The sequence below is a fragment of the Camelus bactrianus genome, chromosome 8, assembly GCF_048773025.1.
Source record: "Camelus bactrianus isolate YW-2024 breed Bactrian camel chromosome 8, ASM4877302v1, whole genome shotgun sequence".
NCBI classification, from domain to species: domain Eukaryota; kingdom Metazoa; phylum Chordata; class Mammalia; order Artiodactyla; family Camelidae; genus Camelus; species Camelus bactrianus.
Window position 1 is genome coordinate 12,929,551 of NC_133546.1, and position 24,157 is coordinate 12,953,707.

Consider the following 24,157-nt stretch of genomic DNA (forward strand, 5'->3'; position numbering starts at 1 on the left):
TTATTTGGTGTGCTGATTTGAAGAACTGAGTGTTTCCAGATGTGTGGCCCTTTGCTGATTGTTTATAATTAATACACTTAACATGTTGTCTCATGATGGGCATGTTTTCATCTTCCGTAGGACCTCCTCAAAGGACTGGAGACAGTTAAGGATTCCCTTTTTGTTCTCCATGAACTGGGAGAGCAACTCAAGCAGCAAGTGGACGCTTCGGCTGCATCAGCCATTCAGTCTGATCAAGTGTCTTTGAGTCAACACTTGGGTGCCCTGGAACAGGCTCTTTGCAAGCAGCAGACGATGTTACAGGTACAGAGCTCCTGTTTGATGGGTGTTATACATTGGCCTTTCTGTGACACCTGGGCAGAAACACAGAAAAAAGAGGAATGTTTTTCATCATCGAGACAATGCCTCCTTCAAGACGGAAGAATTAAAACATAAACAAATTTGGAAGTTTCAGTGGGGTCAAGGGGAGCAGGGAGTCTTGTACTGATGTAACTTTGCCCCTAAATCAGTGCTTCCTTCCACGATACTGAGTAAAACATGTCAGTTAATAACCATCAAGTAGCTTTAAAATTAACGTTCACATTTATATAACAATTTTTTTACTCTATCCTTTTTTCTTGTTTTGTGTGTGTGTGTGTGTGTGTGTGTGTGTGTGTGTGTCTGTGTGTGTATGTTTTGGAGGAGGAGGCAATTAGGTTTACTTATTTATTTATTTAATGGAGGTCCTGGCTATTGAACCCAGGACCTCCTGCATGCTAAGCATTTGCTCTACCACTGAGCTATACCCTCCCCCTCTACATAACAGATTTTTGTAAGAATGAGAATATATTTCTATTTGATAATGAGTTTAAAAAATTAATTGGTTAATTAATGAATGGTACATAGAAGTTAACTCTTAATTTTAGGAAAATTACACTAATAAAGAAGAGAAAATTTAAATCATTGTAGCCTTGTTTTTTTTTAAGAATGCCATTTGAGATTGACAATATAATATAAGAATATGAAAAATAACTTCAATATTCACTTGCCCTTTCACTAGATTTCTAAATACCAATTTTCTTTTGTGAAAAAAAAAAAAAGGCTGGAGTTCTTGACTATGAAACCTTTACCAAGAGTTTAGAAGCTTTGGAGGCCTGGATAGTAGAAGCTGAAGAAATCCTTCAGGCGCAAGACCCTAGCCACTCATCTGACCTTTCCACCATCCAGGAAAGGATGGAAGAACTTAAGGTAAGTATATCCAAATCCTAGCCCCAGATCTTCTAGCTTCTGTCCTCAAAAAAAGGTAAGTATATCCAAATCCTAGCCCCAGATCTTCTAGCTTCTGTCCTCAAAACCTTAAGGAAACCTTAAAACTCTTGACGTAAGCCTACTTTTCATCTTAAGTTCCCAAGGAAACTCTTGCCAGTATGGCTTTTCTGTCCTCTTAGAGGAGTGATGGCAATGAACACAAGTTGATGTCACACCCTGTGATGGGAGACCCTTCCAGGAGCAGTCCTAGGATTCCACCTCACTCCTCCTTCTCCTGCCTGTCCCTGCCCAGGCCCAGCCGCTCACCTCCTTCATAGCTCTGGTACCTCCCTTCTCCATCACATCATCACCCTGATCTCTCTTGGACCACGACAGTAGCCTCCATGGGCCTCCTTGCAGCCACCTTTCTCCCTCCACCCCATAGCTGCCTGGATGATCTTTTTCTCTTAAAAGATTTTACTTAATTATGAACTGTTTTAAACGTTCAGTAACGTAAATAGAAGAATACAATAGACATGCACATTTTATCATGATTCCTCTGCTTAAAACCCTCCATGGGTTCCCACTGCTCTTCAGATAAAGATCAATGTGAATTATCAGGACCAGCAATTCCTGGCTTCCACCTTCCTACTGGTCTCATCTTCACCATTGTCTGTCTCTACCTCCGGCTGCTTGGGAGCCACAGTGCTTCCCAGCTTCTGGATGCCCAGTGTCCTCCTGGGCCCCTTTCTGGAATTCATTTCTTGTCCCCACCAACTGTTTCCCCACCAGAAGGAATCAACTCCTGCTCATTTTGTTCAATATGCTCTTAGGAAAGCCTTCACTTAAGTCCATGGTCAGGCGCCCCAGTGACATACTATCACAGCCCACGGTTCTTCTCCTCGTTGTTTCATGTTTCATCTTGCCATCTCATTCTGTTCACGGGGTTAGGTGACTTTGTTCTCTCTCCTGTTGGAATCATGTCTTACTCTCTGTAAGCACCATGAGAAGGAATTGTGTCCTGTCACTTTTGTTCACTGCTGATGTCTGCCTGGGGACGTTCTGCCATCTAATAATTTGCTTTGGGCTTCAACAATTGGAAAGATTGATCCTTTCCTCAGGGTTATGAGCCTTTTGCAAAGCACGGAAGAGGAAACACACACAAGCCAACGGTGTCCTGACCTTTTCTTCTTCCTGTTGCTGATTTCCTAGATAGCATTAGGAATGCCCACGGGAAAACCAGAACAGGCAGCTCTGTCCTAGATGTGAAGGAAGGAAAGAGATCTGAAAACAGGCTGCTTTCTTAGTTGAGTCTCACCAGCTTTGAGGTTGAGAGTCAGGGACCAAAAACTGAAGCTTTTAAGATAACATGTGGTGATTTCAAAGCTTGAGTGGGATTGTATTTCATCTAGGGAGAACCCAACAAGTCTTGTTTGCCTGTCCCTACCACTTACTAGCTGGGTAGCCTTGAGCAATTTACTTAAGGTTTCTGTGCCTCTTCTTCTTATTGTAAACTGGGGAATAGTTGCAGTTCTTACCTTATGAGATTGTTTTCAGGATAAAGTGAGTTATTACCTGTAAAGCTCTTATAACGATGCTTGGTTCATAAGTGCTCAATAAATGTTAGCTATCACTATTATAACTATTATTATTATTATTATTATTATTATTATTATTATTATTACTAAATAATAAAGGAGCAGAGTAACATGGATAAATAAGATATAAAGGGTAAGAAATAAATCTTTTCAGTCATCAGCACAATTTTCATCCTTTATCAGTTCTAGCAAGAAATTACTTCTGAGTAAATAAATCAAGAACAACACATATAAACTGCTTAATGTCCAGTGAAGGATAGTGAGTCCCTGTAGCAGCAGTAGGGACAGCAGGGGAGGCTGATTAGGTGATGCAGCTTTTTTGTGTGTGTGCAGCCCTGGAGATTGCAAATAGGTGACCTAGAAATGTGTAGGAGACCAAAGACCAACTTCTTCCCCAAATCAGAAGTTCACAGTGTGCTTGGAAGGAGCTCTGCGTCGTCTGACCACAGTGCTAAACCTGCTTTTAAACCTTGCTTTCAGGGACAGATGTTAAAATTCAGCAGCATGGTCCCAGACTTGGATCGTCTGAATGAGCTCGGGTATCGGTTACCCCTGAATGATAAAGAAATCAAAAGGATGCAGAATCTGAACCGGCACTGGTCTCTGATCTCCTCTCAGACTACAGAAAGATTCAGGTAGAGTAACCGGGAGATGTTTTGGCCATTATGATACATTAGTAGAAATAAGTTCATGATTTGTGTAATATTTATAAATTCTAGGTCTTTCCAATGATACTCATGAAATTTGAACCCAAAGTGGGAAACTCAAATTGTGAAGTGGTTTCTCATGTTTAATGTACTAAATATTGTGTCAATCAAAAATAAAACTTGCACATAAGACTATATTAAAGACCTATACATCATTTTATCATTTTTAAAACTTACCATTTAAAACTTTTATTTTTTTTCTTAAATTTTCCTTTTGTCTTTTTTAAAGCTTTGTGGGAGTCAAAATAGAATTGGAGGCAGAAAATACTTAATCCAGTTTTATATGCCAAAGGTGTAAGAAAAAAAACGACATTACCATTACTCTTTTTGTTTTCTTCTCTCAGTAAGTTACAGTCATTTTTGCTACAACATCAGACTTTCTTGGAAAAATGTGAAACATGGATGGAATTCCTGGTTCAAACAGAACAAAAGTTAGCAGTAGAGATTTCGGGCAATTATCAGCATCTTTTGGAGCAGCAGAGAGCACATGAGGTAAGTTATGCCAGTAGATTTCTGGGTAATAAAATCGTTTTAGACCTTTGGGAGATGCTGCATTGTGTCGCGTGGAAGAACAAAAGTGCTGTACCGCGTGCTGAATCTGCTCACATGCATGCGTGGTTTTGCCGTATTTCTTAAACTTGAAGTTTTGATGTCTTAATCACAAAAATGTGGTCCAGTCTTTGTTCCATACTTCGTTATAAGCATGTGGAAGGCTTCAGTACCCTGCAAGGTATCATGCCAGAATTGGGGTAAAAGTCTACTTACCAGGAGGGCCAGGGAAGCAGAGGGGTGTTTGGAAAGAGTGCAGAAGGTTAGATAATTTCCAAGTTGAGTTACAGACTACATAATATTGGCAAGGCTAGTTGCTTAAGAGAGTAAAGTCTTTGATCAAAAGTCTTTGATAAGTAAAAATTGTGAGTTCTTTAAAAAGCATATTTTTAAAATTTTTTAACTTTATTTTTTTAGGGGGGAAGGTAGTTTTGTTTATTTATTTAATGGAGGTACTGGGGATTGAACCCAGGACCTCGAGCATGTTAAGCACCCACTCTACCACCGAGCTATACCCACCCCAAGCAAATACGGATTTAATACTAGGAAGTCAAACTACTGAATATCTCCCAAGTGTACCTCTTGATCAAATTGCATTATAGTCATTTCTCAAGAAACACTAAGAATTAGATAAAAAAGCAAATTAATCAATTTGCTCTTAGTCTCTATTTTGCTGTTTACTAGAATAACTAAGATGTTTCATGTATTTATGAAATACACACAAATGGATAGAGAGGATTTACCTAAAGCAGAAAAAAACTTAATGCAAAACTTAAAAGAAAATGAAACTATTTTAAGGCATGTTGCTTAAATTAAAAAAAATAAAAAGAGAATTTAAATATGTGTAAGGTATTTTAAAGGCCAATTTCACAGAGTTGACCTATGATGAAATAAAATACAGTGACTCAAAACTAAAATGGGATATCACTTCACACCCACTAGGACAACTACAGTGAAAAAAATAACATGTGTTGATGAGTATATAGAGAGATTGGAATCCTCTTGCATTGCTGGTAGGAAAGTAAAATAGTGAAGCTGCTTTGGAAGATAGTTTGACAGTTCCTCAAAATATTGAACATAGAATTACCATATGACCCAGTAATTCCACTCCTAGTTATACACCCAAGAGAAAGGAAAATATATGTCTACACAAAAACTTGTACCAGACAATTAATTGTTCATTGTGGCATTATTCACAATAGCCCAAAAGTGGAAGCAACCTAAATATCTACTGACTGCCAATGAATAAATAAAATGTGGTATATCCATTCAATGGAATACTATTCAGCAATAAAAAGGAACACAGTACTTATACATACTGCAACATGGAACAACCTTGTAAACATTATGTTAAGTGGAAAGAAGTTAGTCACAAAGGACAGTAAATTACATGATTCCACTTATATGAAATGTCTAAAGTAGGTGAATCCATAGAGACAGAAAATAGATTAGTGGTTACCTAGGGCTGGGGGATTGAGTAGAGATGGGGAGTGATTGCTAATGTGTATGGAGCTTTTGGGGGAGTAATGAAAATGGTTTAAAATAGATTGTGGCAATGGTTGTAAAACTCTGTAAATATAATGAAAATCATTAAATTGTACACTAGGTGAATTGTGTGTTATGGAATTATATTTCAATAGAACTGTTTAAAAAAAACAGTGAAAATGAAAGACTTTCTTTTGAGTTTTTTAGTAGTGAAATAATTTTATTAACTGAGTTAAATTGAAAAACAGTGAGTTTTAAAATAGGGTGGATTTTTTTTCCCCATTCTTCAACTTTTTTAAAGGTCTTAAGCTATTTTCTGTCTGTCTGAAAATGGACTATATTCTGCATACAGAATAAACCAGAATACAAATTATGTGTTAACTAACTTTATTGGGTGATTTTGAAAGAAAGAAGGGAAACATAATTCTACTTTCAGTCACTTAGTTTTAGTAAGCACAAAATAAACTTCATTTTTAAGTTTATCTTAATTGATGGTTTAAAAATACATTATTCCTACACTGCAAGATTTTATACACATTCTGATTTCAGCTGGAGATATTTTCCATAGCTTAGCTTAAACCAGAATTTTTGGAAAGTTGTTGAAGAACTGGTCACTAAAATTAGGACCTCTAAATTATGTTTTTCTTCCTCTTTTTTTAAATAACAGTTGTTTCAAGCAGAGATGTTCAGTCGTCAGCAGATTTTGCACTCGATCATTATTGATGGGCAGCGTCTTCTAGAACAAGGTCAAGTTGATGACAGGTAGGATCGCTGATATTATTACAAAGAAAGGTTCCAGTAAATTGGTCATTTTCTTTTTAATGAGTAGATTAAAGGACATAAATCCAATCTTCCTAAGGCAATTGTAATGCAATGGAGCCTCAGTAATTGGAGGAAAGACTTGTCTGAATCTCTGAAATGACTGAATATTGAATCTTTTTAAAGAACTACTGTTAAATTATATGAGTATAGAGTAATTGGAAATCACCTAGCCAACCTTCGCTAGTCATCTGCAAGAGACTGGCGTTAATGAATAGGTCCAAATGAATTATATCAGTGATGCACCAATGGTTTGTAAACAGATGCTTCTAATAATTCTCATTCGGTTACAGAAATTTTATTCCTCCAAGGAGCATAGAGATCCCTCAACCATCTCTCTGACTTATGAATGAAAATTTGAGACTCAGAATCGTGAACTGATCATTGACCAAGGCCACATGACTAAGTAGCAGCAGAATCAAGCCTAGAACTCACGTACCTGGTCTCTGGTCAGGACCAGCGGGTTTGTCATACCACGATAATGCCTCCATGTTTGAAAATGGCTTGCTGCCTTAAGTCAGATTACGCTCAGCCTGAAATTTTGCTTCCTCTTTATTTACTTAGCAGACTATCTCTGTATGAAAAATGCAGAAGTAAAATCTAGCTCCCCTTTAGATTTATGGTATGTGAATTGGCAATTTTGTCCTATAATTGTACTTCCTAGGAACAATATTACTCTTGATATTTGGAGTACAAACCTCAAAACCTTATTTTATTACATGTGTACATTTTTCCCTTACTTAGGACCAGTAGTTGTGATTATAATTAACTTTTTTTAAAAAATAGAAAATAAGTCATTATTTTTATCAAGAGCTTTTTTTTTTTAAAATATTTTGGAAGCAATTTCGGTTCTAAGTGGATATTTATTTGGAAGTACATGAAAGATTTTCATGGTTAAGCTTGGAACAACAAAATGTGATACCATATTTATTCTATTCTAAGTAAGCCAAACTTAAATGTGAGCTTTACTGAGACATTAAGGCCTTCAGAATAAGACAAATTCAAATGCAATTAACTTATCTTTTGCTTTATCCTCCCTACTCTTGTAACAATATTATAAAAAGCTCAAGTCATTAAGTAAAATAAAATTTAGCATTCAGGCACAAGCCAACACCTATTAAATTTTAAATGTTAACATTTAGGGAAAAACACCAAAGAAATGAAGATGGGAGGATTGGACCAGAGGATAATTTTGAAAGCTGACAGTTAAAAAAATTTAAATGAGAGCATACTGACAAATAGGAAGGCCCCAGATTACAAATGTATTGTGTTTTAAAAGCTTGTTGATATGTTTTGCTTTTTAGAGTTCAAGTTCAGCATTGAGCCCAGTGTCACGTTTTGAGTAGTTCCTCATACTGTCAGATAGCTCAGGACAGCTTGTTTCTAGGAAGTGAGGATGAAGGCTCCAAAGACCTTGGATGGCTATCTGATAGGGAAGCAGGGTGTAGGGTACGCTTCATGGTGCAGAACATCCTCAAGCCCTGGAGTTGGGTGTTCTCAGAGATGTTGGATGCTTGTAACTTTTAGGAAAGTCTCCTGTACCTAATTCGCCACATTTGGTTCAGCTGCAATTAGATTCTAAGTACCAGAACTTCCTTTCAAAAACAGAAGCACCTAATAATACACTTGGTTACAAAATCAAAGTTTATAGTGGCCCTAGGTAATAGAAGATGTCCAGAACATAGGAGCCCAGAATAGTAAGTCCAGTTCAGATGAGAAACCACCCTCAAGAGGGAAGAAGAGCGAAACTAGTAAAATAGAGAAAGCACAAGTAATGTGACACTATAGTCCTAAAGTGTGTGAGTACCACTCTCAGCTCCAGAGAAACTCATTCTCTTTGGTACTGGGCAGAACAGTTGTAGAATTACAGTTGGATGTTCAAGAAAACTGATAAAAAACTACCAACATTTTTTAAAGGTAGAAAACACAGAAGCAGAAAGAACGAACAAAAAGATCTGAGACAAGTTAGCCTGACATTGAGAAAGTTGAAGGAAAATTTAGTATCTCTAAGTATATGGCCAACCTTTATTCCAAAAATGACTACTAGCTAGTTTTCATTTCTGTAAGAACAAATGGAGTGGGCTTAAAATGCAGCAGGGATGGTTTAGATGAGTATATGAAATAATCTGCTGACGATTAGGGCTATTTATTGTGGGGGAATACTGAGAGTTTATGGAGTACTGTTTTAAAAAATATTTTTAAATGACATAATTTTATTTAAGTGGCTTATGATTCTAGCTTAAATAACCCAGTTTTTTTTAACCAAAGTGGCTTATAATTGTAGCTGTAGACAGAGGTTATAAATAAGCTGTGTCCCTCATTTTTTCCTATGGTCGCACACGCAAGAGGGTGTCACGTGCTGCACACATGGTCCTGGGTGTGTTCAGAGACGCCACGCCCAGTGTAGCTGCTGCCCTGCACTCTGTCCCCTCTTTTGCCCTCAGAGGGTAAATGACAGTGACCTTGCAGATATATCTTCCACCTGTGCTGAGACCAGAATCCATTCACCGTTTGCAAACACTAGTGGTTTCACTGTTATTAATTTTTAAAATTACTTTCAATAGACTTAATAATAGATCATGGCATGATATTTGAAAACCTCTGTCCTGGATCACCTGTTAGGGCTTATGGTCATCGAGTAGTAGACATCGTTTGATTAGCTACCTACATCCAGGATTACAGTGGTTTCCCTGATGTAATTATTTCTTCACCAGGGATGAATTCAACCTGAAGCTGACACTTCTCAGTAATCAGTGGCAGGGGGTGATCCGCAGGGCCCAGCAGAGGCGGGGCATCATCGACAGCCAGATTCGCCAGTGGCAACGCTATAGGGAGATGGCGGAGAAGCTTCGGAAGTGGTTGGTTGAAGTGTCCTATGTACCCGCGACTGGTCTCGGAAGTGTCCCAATACCACTGCAACAAGCAAGGACCCTCTTTGATGACGCGCAGGTAAGGTGCCAGACACGCTCTTTTCCAACTGCTCCTGCATCTCCGCCGCACTCTTTACCCTGGCCTCGGTTCTTCAGAAGGACTCTCGAGTAAGGCTGGAATGCAGACAAGCATGGTTCCCAAATGTCAACAGAAATATACAAAAGGATTGCATTATGAAGTCCGTATTTAACGATGAACGTATGGTGAGTCCCAGCTTCTCACAAAGACTGCCTCCACTTCACACACCAAGGCCTCACAGCAGCTCAGGGGATCCCAGCACGGATGGAAAGACAGTGGCGGAGAAGAAAGACTTTACATTGATTATACACATTTAACTCACGAGCAATTTAAACAAGCCACTTAAGTGGCTCAGTCCCATGTGAGCTCTTTGTTTATTCCCAATCCAGCCCCTTCCTCTCACCAGCTGGGGAGTTTGGGACTCCATCCTCTTCCGTGGATACCTCCTCGCCCTCTCTTCAGTCCCTCCCAGGACATTTCATGGGCTCCTCTTCCTTTGAAGGTTAATGTTCTCTGTTTCCTTTCTTCTCCTCACATCTCTGGGAAACCTCATCTCTGCACAAGGCTTCAACTACTCCCTACCAGCAGAGGAGGGTCAGATTGGTATCTTCTGGGCCCATTCACCTCCTAAGCCTCCAACTGGTCTATTTAACCACCTTTAAATTTATATCTACTTGCATCACAGACATAATATACCCTGTGGGCGTCAACGGAGCCTGTGATCTCCGGACCAGCAATGCTTCATCAGCCCATCCCATGTGCCCAAACCATGGAAACGCCATCACCCAGGAACCCTGGAGTCATTCTAGAGCTGTACTCTTCTTTTTCTCTCCTCCCCAGATCTCATATACCTCAAGTCTCCATCCCTACCACCACCACCTTAGATTTAGGCGCTCACGATTTCTCACCTCAATAGACAACAGCTTCCCGACTTGTCTTAGCATCTCCAATATATGCCCTTTTTCCATTCTATCTTCCACCCTACTGCTTAATACTCTTCCGTGAGTCTCAGTCACTTTTACTATAAAAACCAAATTCCTGTGCAAGGCATGGTCTTGCCTCATCTTCTCCCACACTCTCACAGGCATCCTCTGTTCCAGCCACTGAAAGCGATGTCCAGTGTCCTGCATTCATCATCTTTATTGTGGGAAGTGCATTTGCCCATCCTCACTTCTCTGTGTGGAAGGTGTCCTCTCCCTGACTCCTGGTCCTCCTCACACCAGATCCTTCTTCATCTGGTTGTGTTCCTAATGTCTTTCAAGACTCAGGAAGCTTTCACCACTTGAAGAAGCTTCCTGTGCACCTACATGGGCTAGCTGTCCCTCTGTGAGCATCAGTCTTGTAGAGCGGTTCTCATATTGCATCGTGATGGTGTTTAACTCGGGAGCAGACACTAAGCCTCCCTGTTGAATTCTTATTTATTTACACGTTGCTCCACTCAGGTACAGAGTACTAGGTCAGTAAAGCCTTTTGGAAAAAAGAGGGTATGTTATGTATGCAAACATTTTGAGCCACTGAAAAATACTTATAACGGGGAAACAGTGAAGAAAAGAATGAGAAAGTAAAAATCTGTGGCTCTTTTCAGTTCAAAGAAAAGGTGTTACTGCGACAGCAGGGCAGCTACATCCTCACCGTGGAGGCTGGCAAGCAGCTCCTGCTCTCCGCCGACGGCGGGGCTGAGGCCGCCTTGCAGGCCGAGCTCACGGAAATGCAGGAGAAGTGGAGATCAGCCAGTGTGCACCTGGAGGAGCAGAAGAAGAAACTGGCTTTCCTGTTGCAAGTAAGTTCGGCTCTTTCCTCCTGTAGGCCTAGCGCAGTTTAAAAAGCCCTTGTAATAGTTGTGCCCCGTCCTCGACATTGTTATCTTAATGCACATCGTTAAGTCATACCCTGCGGTATTTTGATCCCCTGTGTCTTAATTGAGACATTGTCCTGTCTTGCATGAACTAGAAAAGTTTCCCAATTTTCAGCAGTTTGTCTTTCCGGAAAATCCCCCAACAAAGTAGTTTTAAGTCTAATAAGACTGTCCAAGCGATGAATTCTGATTCATGGCCAGTGCTAAGCCAGAAGCCATGAGATGACTTCATAAATCCAGACAAGAATGCAAAGAGTAGATTGCACTCCCTAATGTAAGACTCTGAAGTGGTTTTCAAGATTGCTATCGCTTGTTTTATAGCAGGAAGAGCTATCCAAGAAGATACTCTCGAGTTGATCTTACTCATCCAAGCAAGATGCTATAAGATAAAATCTCCAGGAGGTATATTAAGCCTTTAGTTGGAAACAGATAGCCTGATCACTCAGTAAGTTTAGGGAAATGTAAATTTATCAGACCTCCCACAATCTGCTTTTCTCCCTCACTTTCCAATTCCTTATGTAACACATAATTAAATCTGCAGTTGAATTAAGGCATGGGTTCTAAACTCAGATAAACCCAAGTTAAAACCATAATAAACCAAGTAACCTGGTTAACTCTATTTATCTAAGCCTCAGTTTCCTCATCTGTAGAGTGGGTATGATTACATGTAGTGCAGCATTGTGAGGATTTCATGAAATGGTGAAAGTAAATCATATGTCAGAGTACCTGGTACATACTGTGTACTCAGTAAATGATGGTAACTGTCATTGTTGATATTATCATCATTTTGAAATTGATCATGACTAAATAGTGCCTTTTATAGTGATAATCACCAACACTTTAATGAGATTATTAAATTCAGCCTGTCACTTTTTGGGTTAAAGGTAATAGCTAAAGTTAATGAAGCACATTTTGCTTTTTTTAATGCTTAAAGTATGCACACTCGTTGGGTTTATTCTACTGGATTTATTAAATAAATTATTATCTTACCTTCCGTGTAGGAAACAGTCAATCAAAAATGCCACTGAACACATGTTAGCGCGCCTTTATTTGCACACAGCACAATTCATCAGTAATACAATATGCCTGATTCTTTTTCCTTCTTTTTTGCTTTCAGGAAAGGATTAAAAACATTGTAACTCATTCTGTTGAGAACACGTTAACCATATGTTTTTCTTTATTTGTGATGTGATTTCGGGGCACATTTCTGAGACTTAATAAGGCGAGAGGGCTGAGTCACTGCATTTGCTTTTCTTGTCAGTCTGTTTGCTGGCGTATAAAACATCGACTTTGATAGATGTCTGCAGACCATAACATTTAGTTATTTCCTTATAATTCATGTAGTAAAAAAAACTTGATCATACCTTCAGATTCTAAGCCATCCTTGGAAAGGGGAACTCTTGTTCTCTTGTTAAAGTTTTATTTTCTTCTGGATCATACACTAGATCCCATTTGCCTAAGAAGGAATTTATGAAGCTAAACTCTAATGATTTTGCTGCCTCATTTTACTGTATCTTTTCACCATAGCTATAGTGCTTACCTATTTTTAGCTCTTAATTTGATGCTGAGGAAATACGCCAAGAATGCAGTCATTATCATTCGATGCCTTCGTGTTTACTTGTTTCACTATTGCCTCTTAATGTTGCTGTGAAGAATGAAAAGTTGACCTTTTCTCTTTTAGACCAACGACCATTCATTACCTGCATGTTGATAGATTTGAGAGGCTGTGATGATTTAATTGAGAATGTTGTTCAGTTTCAGCAGAAAGAGGATCTTTTGTCTTCCCTCACTGTGCCTAACTAAGAGTAGCCTGGGAACACAGACATTTTAATAAAGGGGAATTGGAACAAATCTGTCCAAAATAGACTTTGTGGGCGGGGGGCAGGGGGCAGCGTTGTTTGTTTTTGTTTCATTCTTCCTAGTGAATGGGAAGAAGGAATGTGGTTGTATACCCTGGGAAGTTCCCTGAAGGAATTTTAAACAGAAATGAGAATCGTGGGCCACACTCTCTGTCCAGTTAGAAACCAAAAGACACTGAGCAGGGAGGCACTGTGGCCAGCACGTTTTAAAGAAGACCGTTGTGGTAATGGCTTCTCTGCATTGCAGTGCTGAAAACAAGGCATCAGGAGAGAAAATAGAAAGAACCCAGACAGGAGAGGATTGCTGATGAAAGATGATGGAAGGGGTGATGTGAAGGGACGTGCAGCCTGGTTTGGCGCCAGGCTAACTACTAAAAGCAGCTCTAGTTGGGTCTCTCTGGAGCTCAGTAATTTAAACTGTGAGGAAGGTAACTAGAAGGGGGAAGTCAGGAACGGGGGGCAGTTGACGAAATTAAGGGGATTTGCTTAGTTGAATTTAATTGGCACTGAGACACCAGAAATGGGTTATTTTGTAGATGGGGTGCCATAAAAAAATCAAGTCTCCATCATGGTTCCTTTCTTTTTTGTCTTTTACTTTCTTTTTTAATCACAAAAAAAGTCCATGTGTCTGAAAAAAATTCAGATAATGATTGAAGTATAGAGGGTACAAAGAAATTTCCTCAATACCACCACCCAAATCCTGGTCTCTTCTCTAGAGATAACCGTTGTTGCCAGTTTGGTGTCTAACCTTCTAAAACATAACCATATAATGTATGCTTTCTTTTGTCAGCTCATAGAGATCTGCCACACCCCCCGCTGCCGCCCTGTGCCACCTAGCCTGCTGTGCTGTGCTTCCAGGCGCTTGGCAGTACTTGTCATACAAGATGCACGCTTTTAAAAATCTGCGTTACCTCGCTCCCTCTGCTTTTTTGCTTTCTATAGGTTTTTTACATTTTAGACATTTAGTCCTTTGTTACATACGTTTCAGTGCCATCAAGATAAAGCCAGTCAAATGCTCTGCTTTTCATAGTTATATATGTTTCTGCTTCTGTACCAAGTCAGATCTAAGTGGCTTAGACAATTTATGTGTGGAATTGAATCAGAGTCAGGGTTATATTATTTTTACATTTCATATCACTGCTCTCCCCTATATGTATTTTCACCCTGAAAGAGATTCCATATTCTCTTTTTCATCCTTTGCAGTGCATTAAGAGAGCGTAGACATTAGACATTAGTGTGATGCATGGAGTTAGGAAAGAGGCAAGATACTGGGATGGTACTTCCACCTGCAGATAGATTGGGATTCAGGTAACATTTCTGAGTACCCATAATATTCTGGGCATTGTACATGGTGTCTTGACCCCCATTGTTTCCTGTAATCCTCCAGCAATCATAGAGTGTTTGTATTACTTCAGGTTTCATAGGGAGCCCTGAGATACAGCGCATTACCTGCTTAAAGTCACACAGATACTAAGTCATTCAGTTTAGAACTCAGCCCTTCTGATGCCACCTCCCATGACAATGGACGTGGACACGCCTCCAACAGTGTTCATCAGTGTAACTTGAATTCTTTCTCTCGGAATTGAAAAGAAAGTTTTTCTTTTCTTTTTCCCAGTTTCCTACCACCCACCCTCCCAATTCATGAAATTTCTTTCTCCTCCCATTCTAGGACTGGGAAAAATGCGAGAACGGAATAGCTGATTCTCTGGAGAAACTGCGAACTTTCAAGAAGAGGCTTTCCCAGCCCCTACCAGATCACCACGAAGAGCTCCACGCGGAGCAAATGCATTGCAAGGTGAGGTGCCGGCTTGAGCCGTTCACTGTCACCCACTTCTGCTTCTCCTGCAGTAGCGCCTTTGAGAGCACAGTCCGGCCAGGCCCCGGTGGTTGTCTCCGTGTAGATGCGAGTTCCCGGTGTTTTGCATTAGGGCAGGCAACTCTGGTGAAGCTTGGTTGTTGATGTTTTGTGGTTGATCAAATTATAGGCTAGTTTCTGGATTACCTTGAGCAAGCAAACCAAAATGTAAAACGCCATATTAAAAGATATTTGAAAGCTAGGTTAAGAGCAATAAAAACAATCTTTTTAAAGTGTCCACGCTGGAGGGTCATTCCAGTAGAAGAGTCTAGTTCACAGAAAGAAGAGCGAGGCTGGGCAGCCTGGAAATTCTGCATACAGTGGCCCTTGGAGAAACACACCCTGCCCTCCAGGCTCTTTCCTGTAAGGAAGGCAGGAACTGTAAATAGCTGGTTACAGTTACTGCTCGGAGACACACAGTCCTTCAGTTACTCAGAGCCCTGACTATTTAAAGATTATGATCAACACTTCAAATGCACTTGAAAGCAAAACGGTAGCTAATACAGACCACTCCCTGCATGGTGAGCTCACTGACGCCAACATGAGTTAGTGGTTGTAGGAACTTTCTCACGCACTCCTCTGTAGTCAAGCGGAGCAATATGCAGGACAAATCAAAGTTCCCTTTAAAAATGCCTCCCTCCCCCCACCCCAGATAACACATGTCCTTGAATTTGCCAAGTCATTTGCAAATTACTGCCCTGGAGGAATTCTGTTTAAAACTTCAGACAGACTTGAATGATTTGGACTTTTATTTTCTTTTTTCTTTCTTCCTTTTTTTTTTCTTTTTTTTCCGGAGGGGGAGATAATTAGGTTTATTTATTTATTTTTTAATGGAGGTACTGGGGATTGAACCCGGGACCTCATGCATGCTAAACATGTACTCTACCACTGAGCTACACCCCTAAACTGAACACAAAGCCGAGAGAGATCAAGTCCTGCTGGGATTTGAACCCAAGATCTCCTGTTTACTAGTCAAGCGCTTTAACCAGCTAAGTGATAGAGTGGATTTTAATCAGAAGTTCTCTGCTTCACTCTGGGTAAGAAGTGGTAAGCATATAAGAAAGATTAATTTGTAAAGAAGTCTGGAAATCATGAAAAGGGTGGATATAAGAATTTTTCTTCAGTATTAAAATTTAAGGATAGTCTTTGAAACAGAAGAGGCATATTTAGGAAAAACAGAAGGTGGTATATTCTACGTCATGGGTGGTAAGTAAGTGAAATATTAACTTGAGGTGTAAATTCAGAAGTATGTGAAGATTAGAAAGAGTTTGAAATGTTGCCTATAAATTCATGATGAATGATTAAGGAATATTTTCGACAAGCAAGAATGGGCATTTAGCGAGCCCCTCCTGTGTGCCACGGCCTAACCAGCGTTACCTCAATTGGCGTGAACACAAGCTCGTGAGGACAATCTGTTACGTCCCTTCTACAGATATGAAAAGTGAGGCATGCAGAGGTTTAATCACTATCAAAGTTAGCATCAGGGCTTCCTGAATCCAAAGACTATTGTTTTTACCACGTGGACTCATCTGACGGAGTCAGTGAGTCTGTAGCAGATGGATTCTGGTGGTCACGTTGTTTATGTCTTTTCTAACCAATACCCTATATCTGATGTTTGAGTGGGTGGGGTAGGGATTGAAATTAGTATAAAAAGAGGAAAATCTTTGCATTGATAGACAATTTAGTATGTCTAGGATGTAAATAGAAATGCTTCATATTTAATACACCTGGATGGTTTGGTCTTTCAGCCAAATGCTGTTACCACGGGACCTAATCTCCCAAAATACTCGACAGTTACAAACATGCCCTGCTATTAAGTTTGGAGATTAGAAGGGTGCATTTTGGTCCAGCTCTTTGCTACTCTTCCCCAAACCACGCTGAGCAGCAAAACAAAGCAATTACCTAGAAAATTTAGGCTAAAACCTAGTTTGCCTAAATTGCCTGAGAAGTTAGCCTCCGACAGTACCACGAATTGCCTTTGCCTTTGGAAACTTGTCCTTTGTGTGAAGAGACAAAAAGAGAGGGGGAAAGCCATGTGAAATGCTCTATTCATGTACAAAATTAGCTGGAATCTAAAAACATCAACAGCTGGCAAAAAGCAAGTTATACAAATTGTAAAACTGGTCATATGTTCAAACCATTGCAAAAACTCCTGCCAACTCATTCAAATATTGTTATATGGATTTTTTTCCCTAAATCATTCCCCGAAAGAACAGAATACATATTTTTTCCAGTAACTTAAAGAAATCTCTGCTCCTGTAGAAAACATATTCAGTCCATTACTTTAAATTGAGTAATAAACAGCAATAGATCTTTTCAGCTATTATGTTATAAAGTCTTTATCACAGAATATAGCAATTCAGTATTTGAAGATGAAGGTTAAATCTAGGAATTTGGGTTTTTGAAAAATATTTCATTAACATGATCAGTAACTTGGGACAAAAATAAAGGAGTTTATGAAGTCAGTTTAAAAGTACAGAAGATCAGTACTTCCATCAGCAGCGATGGAACTTCAACCTAGAGAAGATGAGAAACATCAATGAATTAGGAAATAGATTTCCGTTTCCCATTAGGAAAGATTCTGCAGGCAACCTGGTATTGTATCAGACCTTGACAAATGATCAGATTATATAGGAAGCAAATACAGTAGATACTAGATTGGATGTTCAAATGAGTGGGATGGAAAGCTAATGGCATCAAGAAGGGATTCCGAACATACTTCAGAAATCACTGATGCTAGATGTCCATGGGAATGCAAGTTTTTTTGTTTTTTTAATCTAGGAATTGGAAACTGCAATTGGGAGCTGGACAGATGACCTGGCACAGTTGACACTGTTGAAGGACACCCTCTGTGCCTACATCAGTGCCGACGATATCTCCATCCTTAATGAACGCATGGAGCTTCTGCAGAGGCAGTGGGAAGAACTATGCCACCAGGTGAGACAAACTCTAGACTCAACATTAGCTCAGTAAGGCAGAGAAGTCGAAGATGATTTGGAATGTGTGTGGCTGTGTCCACATATGGACCCATCCCGTAACTTATAGTACACATGGAGGAAAACTCTGTGCTTACTGTAAGAATCCTTCAGAGTAAGACAATTAGATATTAATACTGTACTTTAAATGCATCCAAAATGGATTCTCTTGCTCTTTCTTTTGCTGGCTGTCAAAATGTTTTTTAAGAGGAAACACAGTTTTGTGGTTCATAAATGTGGTTTTGCTAGGTAGATATTGCTGGTTTTTTCATACTTTAAACATATGAAAAAAACATGGCTTATTTGCAGTTTTAGCTAATACAGTGAGTGGTTTTGTACATGGACATTTATTATTGCTGTTAATTTACCATAGTTGTATCCTAGTAATTCGTTGGTGTACGGCATTTTTCGTCATACTTTATGCATTTATTAAGTACCTTCTATGTGCACAATAACTTAAAAGAGATCCAAGATTGGGTTTTGATTTGGAGATGAAAGGGAAAGACTGGTAGAGTTGCAATGAGAGGATATTCCAGGCAAAGAGGAATATCAGATTAAAGGCCCACAGGTGAAGAATGGACTCTGACTGACAGCCTTGAGATCATACCCTCCAGGAAGCAGGAACGTGTCTGTCGGGTTCCTTCCTGTACCTTGATTGCCTTGCCTGGCACATAGGAGGTTGTGATGCCTATCTGTGAAATGAATCAGCCACATTAATGATTGTGAATTTCACAAGTTATAGTAGGTGCCCCACCATGCCATTTACAATTGAGCTGAGACTAAAATCAATCCAGAAGACCCTATGCAGTGAAGAAGATAACCAGGTATAAACAAAGTAAAACAATGTATAAAACTGTAAGCAAACAAAGGGCTGTGTGGATTGCAGAGAATAAAATGCTTGTTGAATTGGAAAAATCTTGAACTGAGTGCTGAGATGGGAGTGGAAGAGAAAGGTGGGTATAAAGGGAGAAAGTGGATGTGTTGGACAAGGTTGCAGCTTAAAAAGGGCACAGGAGTAGAAAGAGAGAGGACCTGGCTGGGGAAATCAGGTGTCGGAAGGATGAGGAGGGGCTTTTGAGAAGGGGCCTCTTTGAGCCTCCCTAGTTTCAGGCCAACTACACTACACTAGACGGCTCTTCCTAGGGGTGCTTGCCTTCATGCTTAAGGAAACATTACACAGAGCTGGGAGCCTCTTGATTCATTTAACATCAACGAGAATGTTGGGTAAATTTCTCTCTGTATGTTTAGATTAAAACCCATCTATTTCTCATGAACTAAAGAAAAACTCTGAAATATATATATATTTAAAAGAAAGAATTCTAAGAGATGATTTTTCATAAACATGTTAATGATTTGAGTTCAAAATTAATGTAGCCACTTTCCCCAGGGCCCCATAGTCTCAGTGAACACAATGAGAAGCTTAGATGGAGTGTGATGACGTTAATCACACGTTCTTTTCTGAGTTCTTCAGTACAAAATCAACACCATCCAGTAAATTAGTGTATACTTTAAAAAATAAATATATATAGTTGATTTACAATGTTATGTTAGTTTCTGATGTACAGCATAGGGAATCAATTATAGATTTTTTCATGTTCTTTTTCATTATAGTTTATTACAAGCTATTGAATATAGTTCCCTCTGCTATACAGTAGGACCTTGTTTAACTATTTTATGTATAGTAGTTTGTATCTGCTAAACCCCAAATCCTAATTTATCCCTCCCCTCCTTCCCCCTTTAGTAACCATAAGTTTATTTTCCACATCTGTGAGTCTGTTTCTGTTTTGTAAATAGGTTCATTTGTGCATACTTTTTAAGGTAAAGATTTTATCATAGTGTATATAAATGAAATATATTTGGTGGACACAGACATTAGGAATTGATCAGAGTAATAATGTTCAGTTTCTTTTGAGAGCTTTATTCATTTGTTACTCTTGAAATCGAGAAAAGTCTAGCACTACTTGCGGACTCAATACTTCTTAGCATATTATGTGAAATTAATTAGACCAGATCCATTTCTCTAGCTAATTGATGTCTGGAAAGCTTTCAGAGAGCTAACACTAAATATTGGCTCACATCTCCTTCCCAAACCTACCATGAACTTCTCTACCCAGGACCTTGCTCAGGCCATTCTTCCTACCCAGACTGACTGTTCCTTCCTCTCTGATTTTCTCACCTACCCTCCTCTCTCAGATTCCACCACCCCTTACGATGCCATTACTTGAGATTCTCAGATCGCCATATTTTTCCTGCTCCTCTGAACTCCCTCTGAACTCCTCTGAACTTTCCCTTTCAGTTTATGCCATCATGTGACAGTGCATTGTTCCTTTTGTCTTCTTCTTTTTCTTGATGTTTGTGGCTTGACTTCAAGACTATGAGGCCCTTGAGGACAAAGACCATTTCTTTGCATCTTCAGTGCCGAAAACAGCTGAGTGTTTATTCATACTGTTAATGCTTAAGACAAGACTGTAGGACATTTATTTTTTATCTGTATACTTATGTTCCTTTAAATGTAAAATAATGACAAAGTTTCTGAATATTTTGGAGGGTAACAGGATTATGATTATGAAGTACTTTTTGACTTGGGAAAACTCGTACTATGTAAGAATGCCCCAAGGTACAGAGGGTACAAACTTCCAGTTACAAGATGACTAAGTGTGGGGATCTGATGTCCAGCATGAGGATTATCGTTAACAAGACTCTATTATCTACTTGAAAGTTGCTAAGAGACTAGATCTCAAATGTTTTCACCACACACAAAAAAATGGTAATTGTGTGAGGTGATGGAGGTGTCAGTTAACCTTGTGGTAATCATTTCACAACAAATATGACTAGTAAATCATCGTGTTGTACATCTTAGACTTATACAATGTTATATGTCAAACATCTCAATAAATCTAGAAAAAGAAAAAAGTTTATAGGTTGTAAAATATCTCAGTAGACTTAACTATATCTAGGCAATAGTTTCTTTGTAAGTATATTTTTTAGAAGGTGCTGTTGATCATATATGCTGTCAGGAGATTAATACCTTGCACCTGTGAGTGGGCTAAGACTTAAGTGGAAAAAAAAAAGCAAAAAAGAAAGAGGAAGCAGATTGCATATACTGTGTTTCTAGAAACTTTCTATGTTGTGTCTCAAGGCAGAAACTAAAGCATACTTACCTCACATTACTTCAGTCTAAACAAAATTATTTAAACCAGCAAGGGAGTCTAGTCATGTGTATTCGTACCAAAGGTGCCAGGCGATAACTGTGAGGCAAAATACAGACTAGTTACTAGTTCCTGAGTTAGTGTTTCCGGAGAACTTCTATCAAGTATGAAACCGCAAAAGGAAATGAGCTCGTACTTAGGTCCCATTTCAAAAGTTAAAAACTGTAGCTAAACCTGGCATGATCCTTCAGTTAACAAGAAGCTAGCCTGTTCAGATTCAGTGGGAGCGGCTGGTGAGGTGTCGGGAGCGACTGGGACTGAGACGAGGAGGAGGAGGTGGCGGCCACGCTGTCAGTCAACGCTGCCAAGCAGAGGTAACGGGAAAAAGCATCCTGTTTTCAAACAGACTCCCCAGATGGTTTGCTGTGCCTGTGCACGGCCGGCGCTTACATTTGCTCTTACTCTTGTTTTGGTTTGTAGATCTGCGTGTAATTCCAGTTGAGATATAAATATATCATCGTTGTAATTGCTCGGTGCTCTTTCAGATTGTCATGGTGAAAATATTTGAAGCAGAAAAGGATGTGCTTCCTGTTCAGCTGCCTCACACTCTGGAGGTTTCAGCCTGCGCTTGTCAGCTGTTGGCAGTGCCGTGTGTTTATACCCTTGAGAAAACGTAAATACGCACTAAAGTGATAAATAATTTGAGGGTTTCAGCTGAGCTCAAAGAAAGCAGTGATAATGTTCACTTATTGTACAGACTAAATAGTCGTTTTACAAACCAAAAGGAAAATACTGTCCCTGTTATGAGTTTAAATTGTTTGGAAAGCTCTTGGCGCCAGTTTGTAACCAGTGCTTGTAGTCTACCTGTTTCTTCTTTCAGTTGTTGCTCTATGTAAGCAAACGAAAGCAACACTTGAATCATGTGTGAAAAAAACCAGAAATATGTATCCAAGCTGCTTAGTGGGTGTACGGCTTACGTGAGTGTCAAGGAGACAAAAACGTCAAAAACTCAAACAATGCCCCTCAGTCATGTGTAAGAGTACGAGTAATACTAGGAGTAGTGTTGTATTAATGTCCAGCTTTTATTAAGTCTTTAGGATTTGCTGGTCACTTTCTTTTTTTATTGTATTTATCTATTTTAGTTTTTCTTTTTTTTCGGAGGGGGAAGTTAATCAGTTTTATTTATTTAATTATTTTTTAATGAAAGTACTAGGGATTGAACCCAGGACCTTGTGCATGCTTAGCATGCCCTCTACCCCTTGAGCTGTACCCTCCCCCTGCCAGTCACTTTCTTAAATTATTTTCTTGTTTGAAGGATATATCCTGTTATAAGCCTACAGTGTTGCGGTGCGTAAGACACTGCCTGGCACATAGTAGACGTTGCAAACAATAAACATTTGTTTAATGAATTTGGGAACAAATGAAAGATTAATTTACAAATGACAAGAGTAAGGCTTAAAGAAGATGAACAGCTGTGCCCTGATCACATCATTAGTAAGTGATGGAGATTGGTTTTGAATCTCAGCTACCTCTGGATATTTGATCATAATGTTACATTGCAACTAGTATCAAAGACTCAAGCTTCGCTGGTCCTGTTTTGTACTGACTATAAACAAATGCCTCAAATTTGTCTAACATTCTCTCTCCTTGTCTCTGGAATGAGGGTAATAATAACTACCCTCCAAATAAATAGATAATATTTTTCTTGGTTTGTGGTCATCTTCCCTGAAGATGTTGAGAAAAGCCCTAGAATTTATTCTTGCTCATGGCTAAGAATTGGGAGGAGAGGCACAGAGGCCCTGCACATAGCACAACCTGTGAATCTTCAGTCTGAAGGGCAGGAGTTTCTAACCTTTGCTTGGAAAACAGTTGCTGTGGGCATTTTCAACTATTAAAATACGGTTTTAGTTTGGGCATCAGTTGAAGTAGAATTTTAATACCAGCCTGACTCTGATGCTCTGTGAATGAAAAGGAAAGTCACATCCACCAAAAAATTCAAAATCTTATCATTCCAGCAGATCAGAGTACATTTGCTGGCAGAGAGTGTGAGGAAGTGATGCTGGAGAAATTGTGCTTTTCAACGCTGTCTTGGTAAAGCTTAACAGAGGTGAATTTTGTCTCCAAAACTTTGAACCTGTTTTTTTCTTAGTCTTTTCCATTCCTGACAATACCCACCCCCAAGTAAATGCACTGCTGTTCTACACTTTTCTGCCTTAAAGAAAAATTAATGGTGAGCTGAATTATACCAGTGGAGAAATGCTTAATGGATTCATCAGTGTCACCCTATCCAGAGAAATTTTTATTTTGAAAAATCATAGTCACTCAAAAGAATGAGTTCCTAAAGGTGGTGTTTCAGAAATTATGGCAGGTTATGGGGCTTACTAGCTAGGCAGCTCCCTATGCCTAAGCCTAGCCCTGGCACAGATATCCTGGACTCATGGTCTCATTCCCAACTCTTTTCTTGCATGTTAGAATCACAGATATCTGGGGCTGTGTGGACCCTTGAATATTATTTATCCAATCATTAACAGAGCCAGCCCTAGCAGAACTGCTAACTAGGAAGTATATAGCACCTTAGAAATACTTCCATTTTCACTTAAAAAAGAAAATTGATTCAAAGTGCATTAAAAAGTAAAATGGATTGATGGACAAAGGAATATATGTATTACAGCAAAAATGTAGCTGAATGTTAACAATTTTAGAGTCCAGGGAGTATATCATAGGTGCTTCCCATACAATTTTCTCACCTTTTTTGTATGTCTGACTTTTTTCATGATAAAATGTTGGTGGAAAAAATAAAATTGAGAGATAGGTATTTAATGCAATGGGATGAATGGTGGAAAGTCTAGCATTATCCACAGGATTGTGTAGAACATCTACAAAAATAGGTCATCTTCTTGCCACTCAAATCACATGATATTTTGCTAACATGCAATTTAGCTCAACTAGAAACATTCCTTAATAGTTCAACCAGCACTGCAAAAACAAGAGTATTGTGAAGTCAGAAGATTTAAGAATTCTGAAAAGGATCATTCTAGACCTGGATGTAAGAAAACAGATCCACTGCATCTGTGATGTATAAAGAACTATTAAAACTCAATAATAAAAAATGCTCAATTAAAAAGTGAGC

At 39.2% G+C, this 24,157-nt stretch overlaps 1 protein-coding gene across 3 annotated transcripts in view; it reads left to right on the plus strand.

Moving 5' to 3' along the window:
- SYNE1 (spectrin repeat containing nuclear envelope protein 1) overlaps positions 1 to 24,157 on the plus strand; it is a 427,410-nt gene that overhangs the window by 342,674 nt on the left and 60,579 nt on the right. For all 3 annotated transcript variants that reach the window (XM_074368141.1, XM_074368140.1, XM_074368142.1), the window contains 9 exons: positions 121 to 303; positions 1,081 to 1,227; positions 3,306 to 3,460; positions 3,877 to 4,024; positions 6,234 to 6,328; positions 9,100 to 9,334; positions 10,920 to 11,114; positions 14,718 to 14,843; positions 17,685 to 17,840. In XM_074368141.1, coding sequence (XP_074224242.1) covers positions 121 to 303; positions 1,081 to 1,227; positions 3,306 to 3,460; positions 3,877 to 4,024; positions 6,234 to 6,328; positions 9,100 to 9,334; positions 10,920 to 11,114; positions 14,718 to 14,843; positions 17,685 to 17,840 — 1,440 coding nt within the window. The remainder of the gene's footprint in view (positions 1 to 120; positions 304 to 1,080; positions 1,228 to 3,305; positions 3,461 to 3,876; positions 4,025 to 6,233; positions 6,329 to 9,099; positions 9,335 to 10,919; positions 11,115 to 14,717; positions 14,844 to 17,684; positions 17,841 to 24,157) is intronic.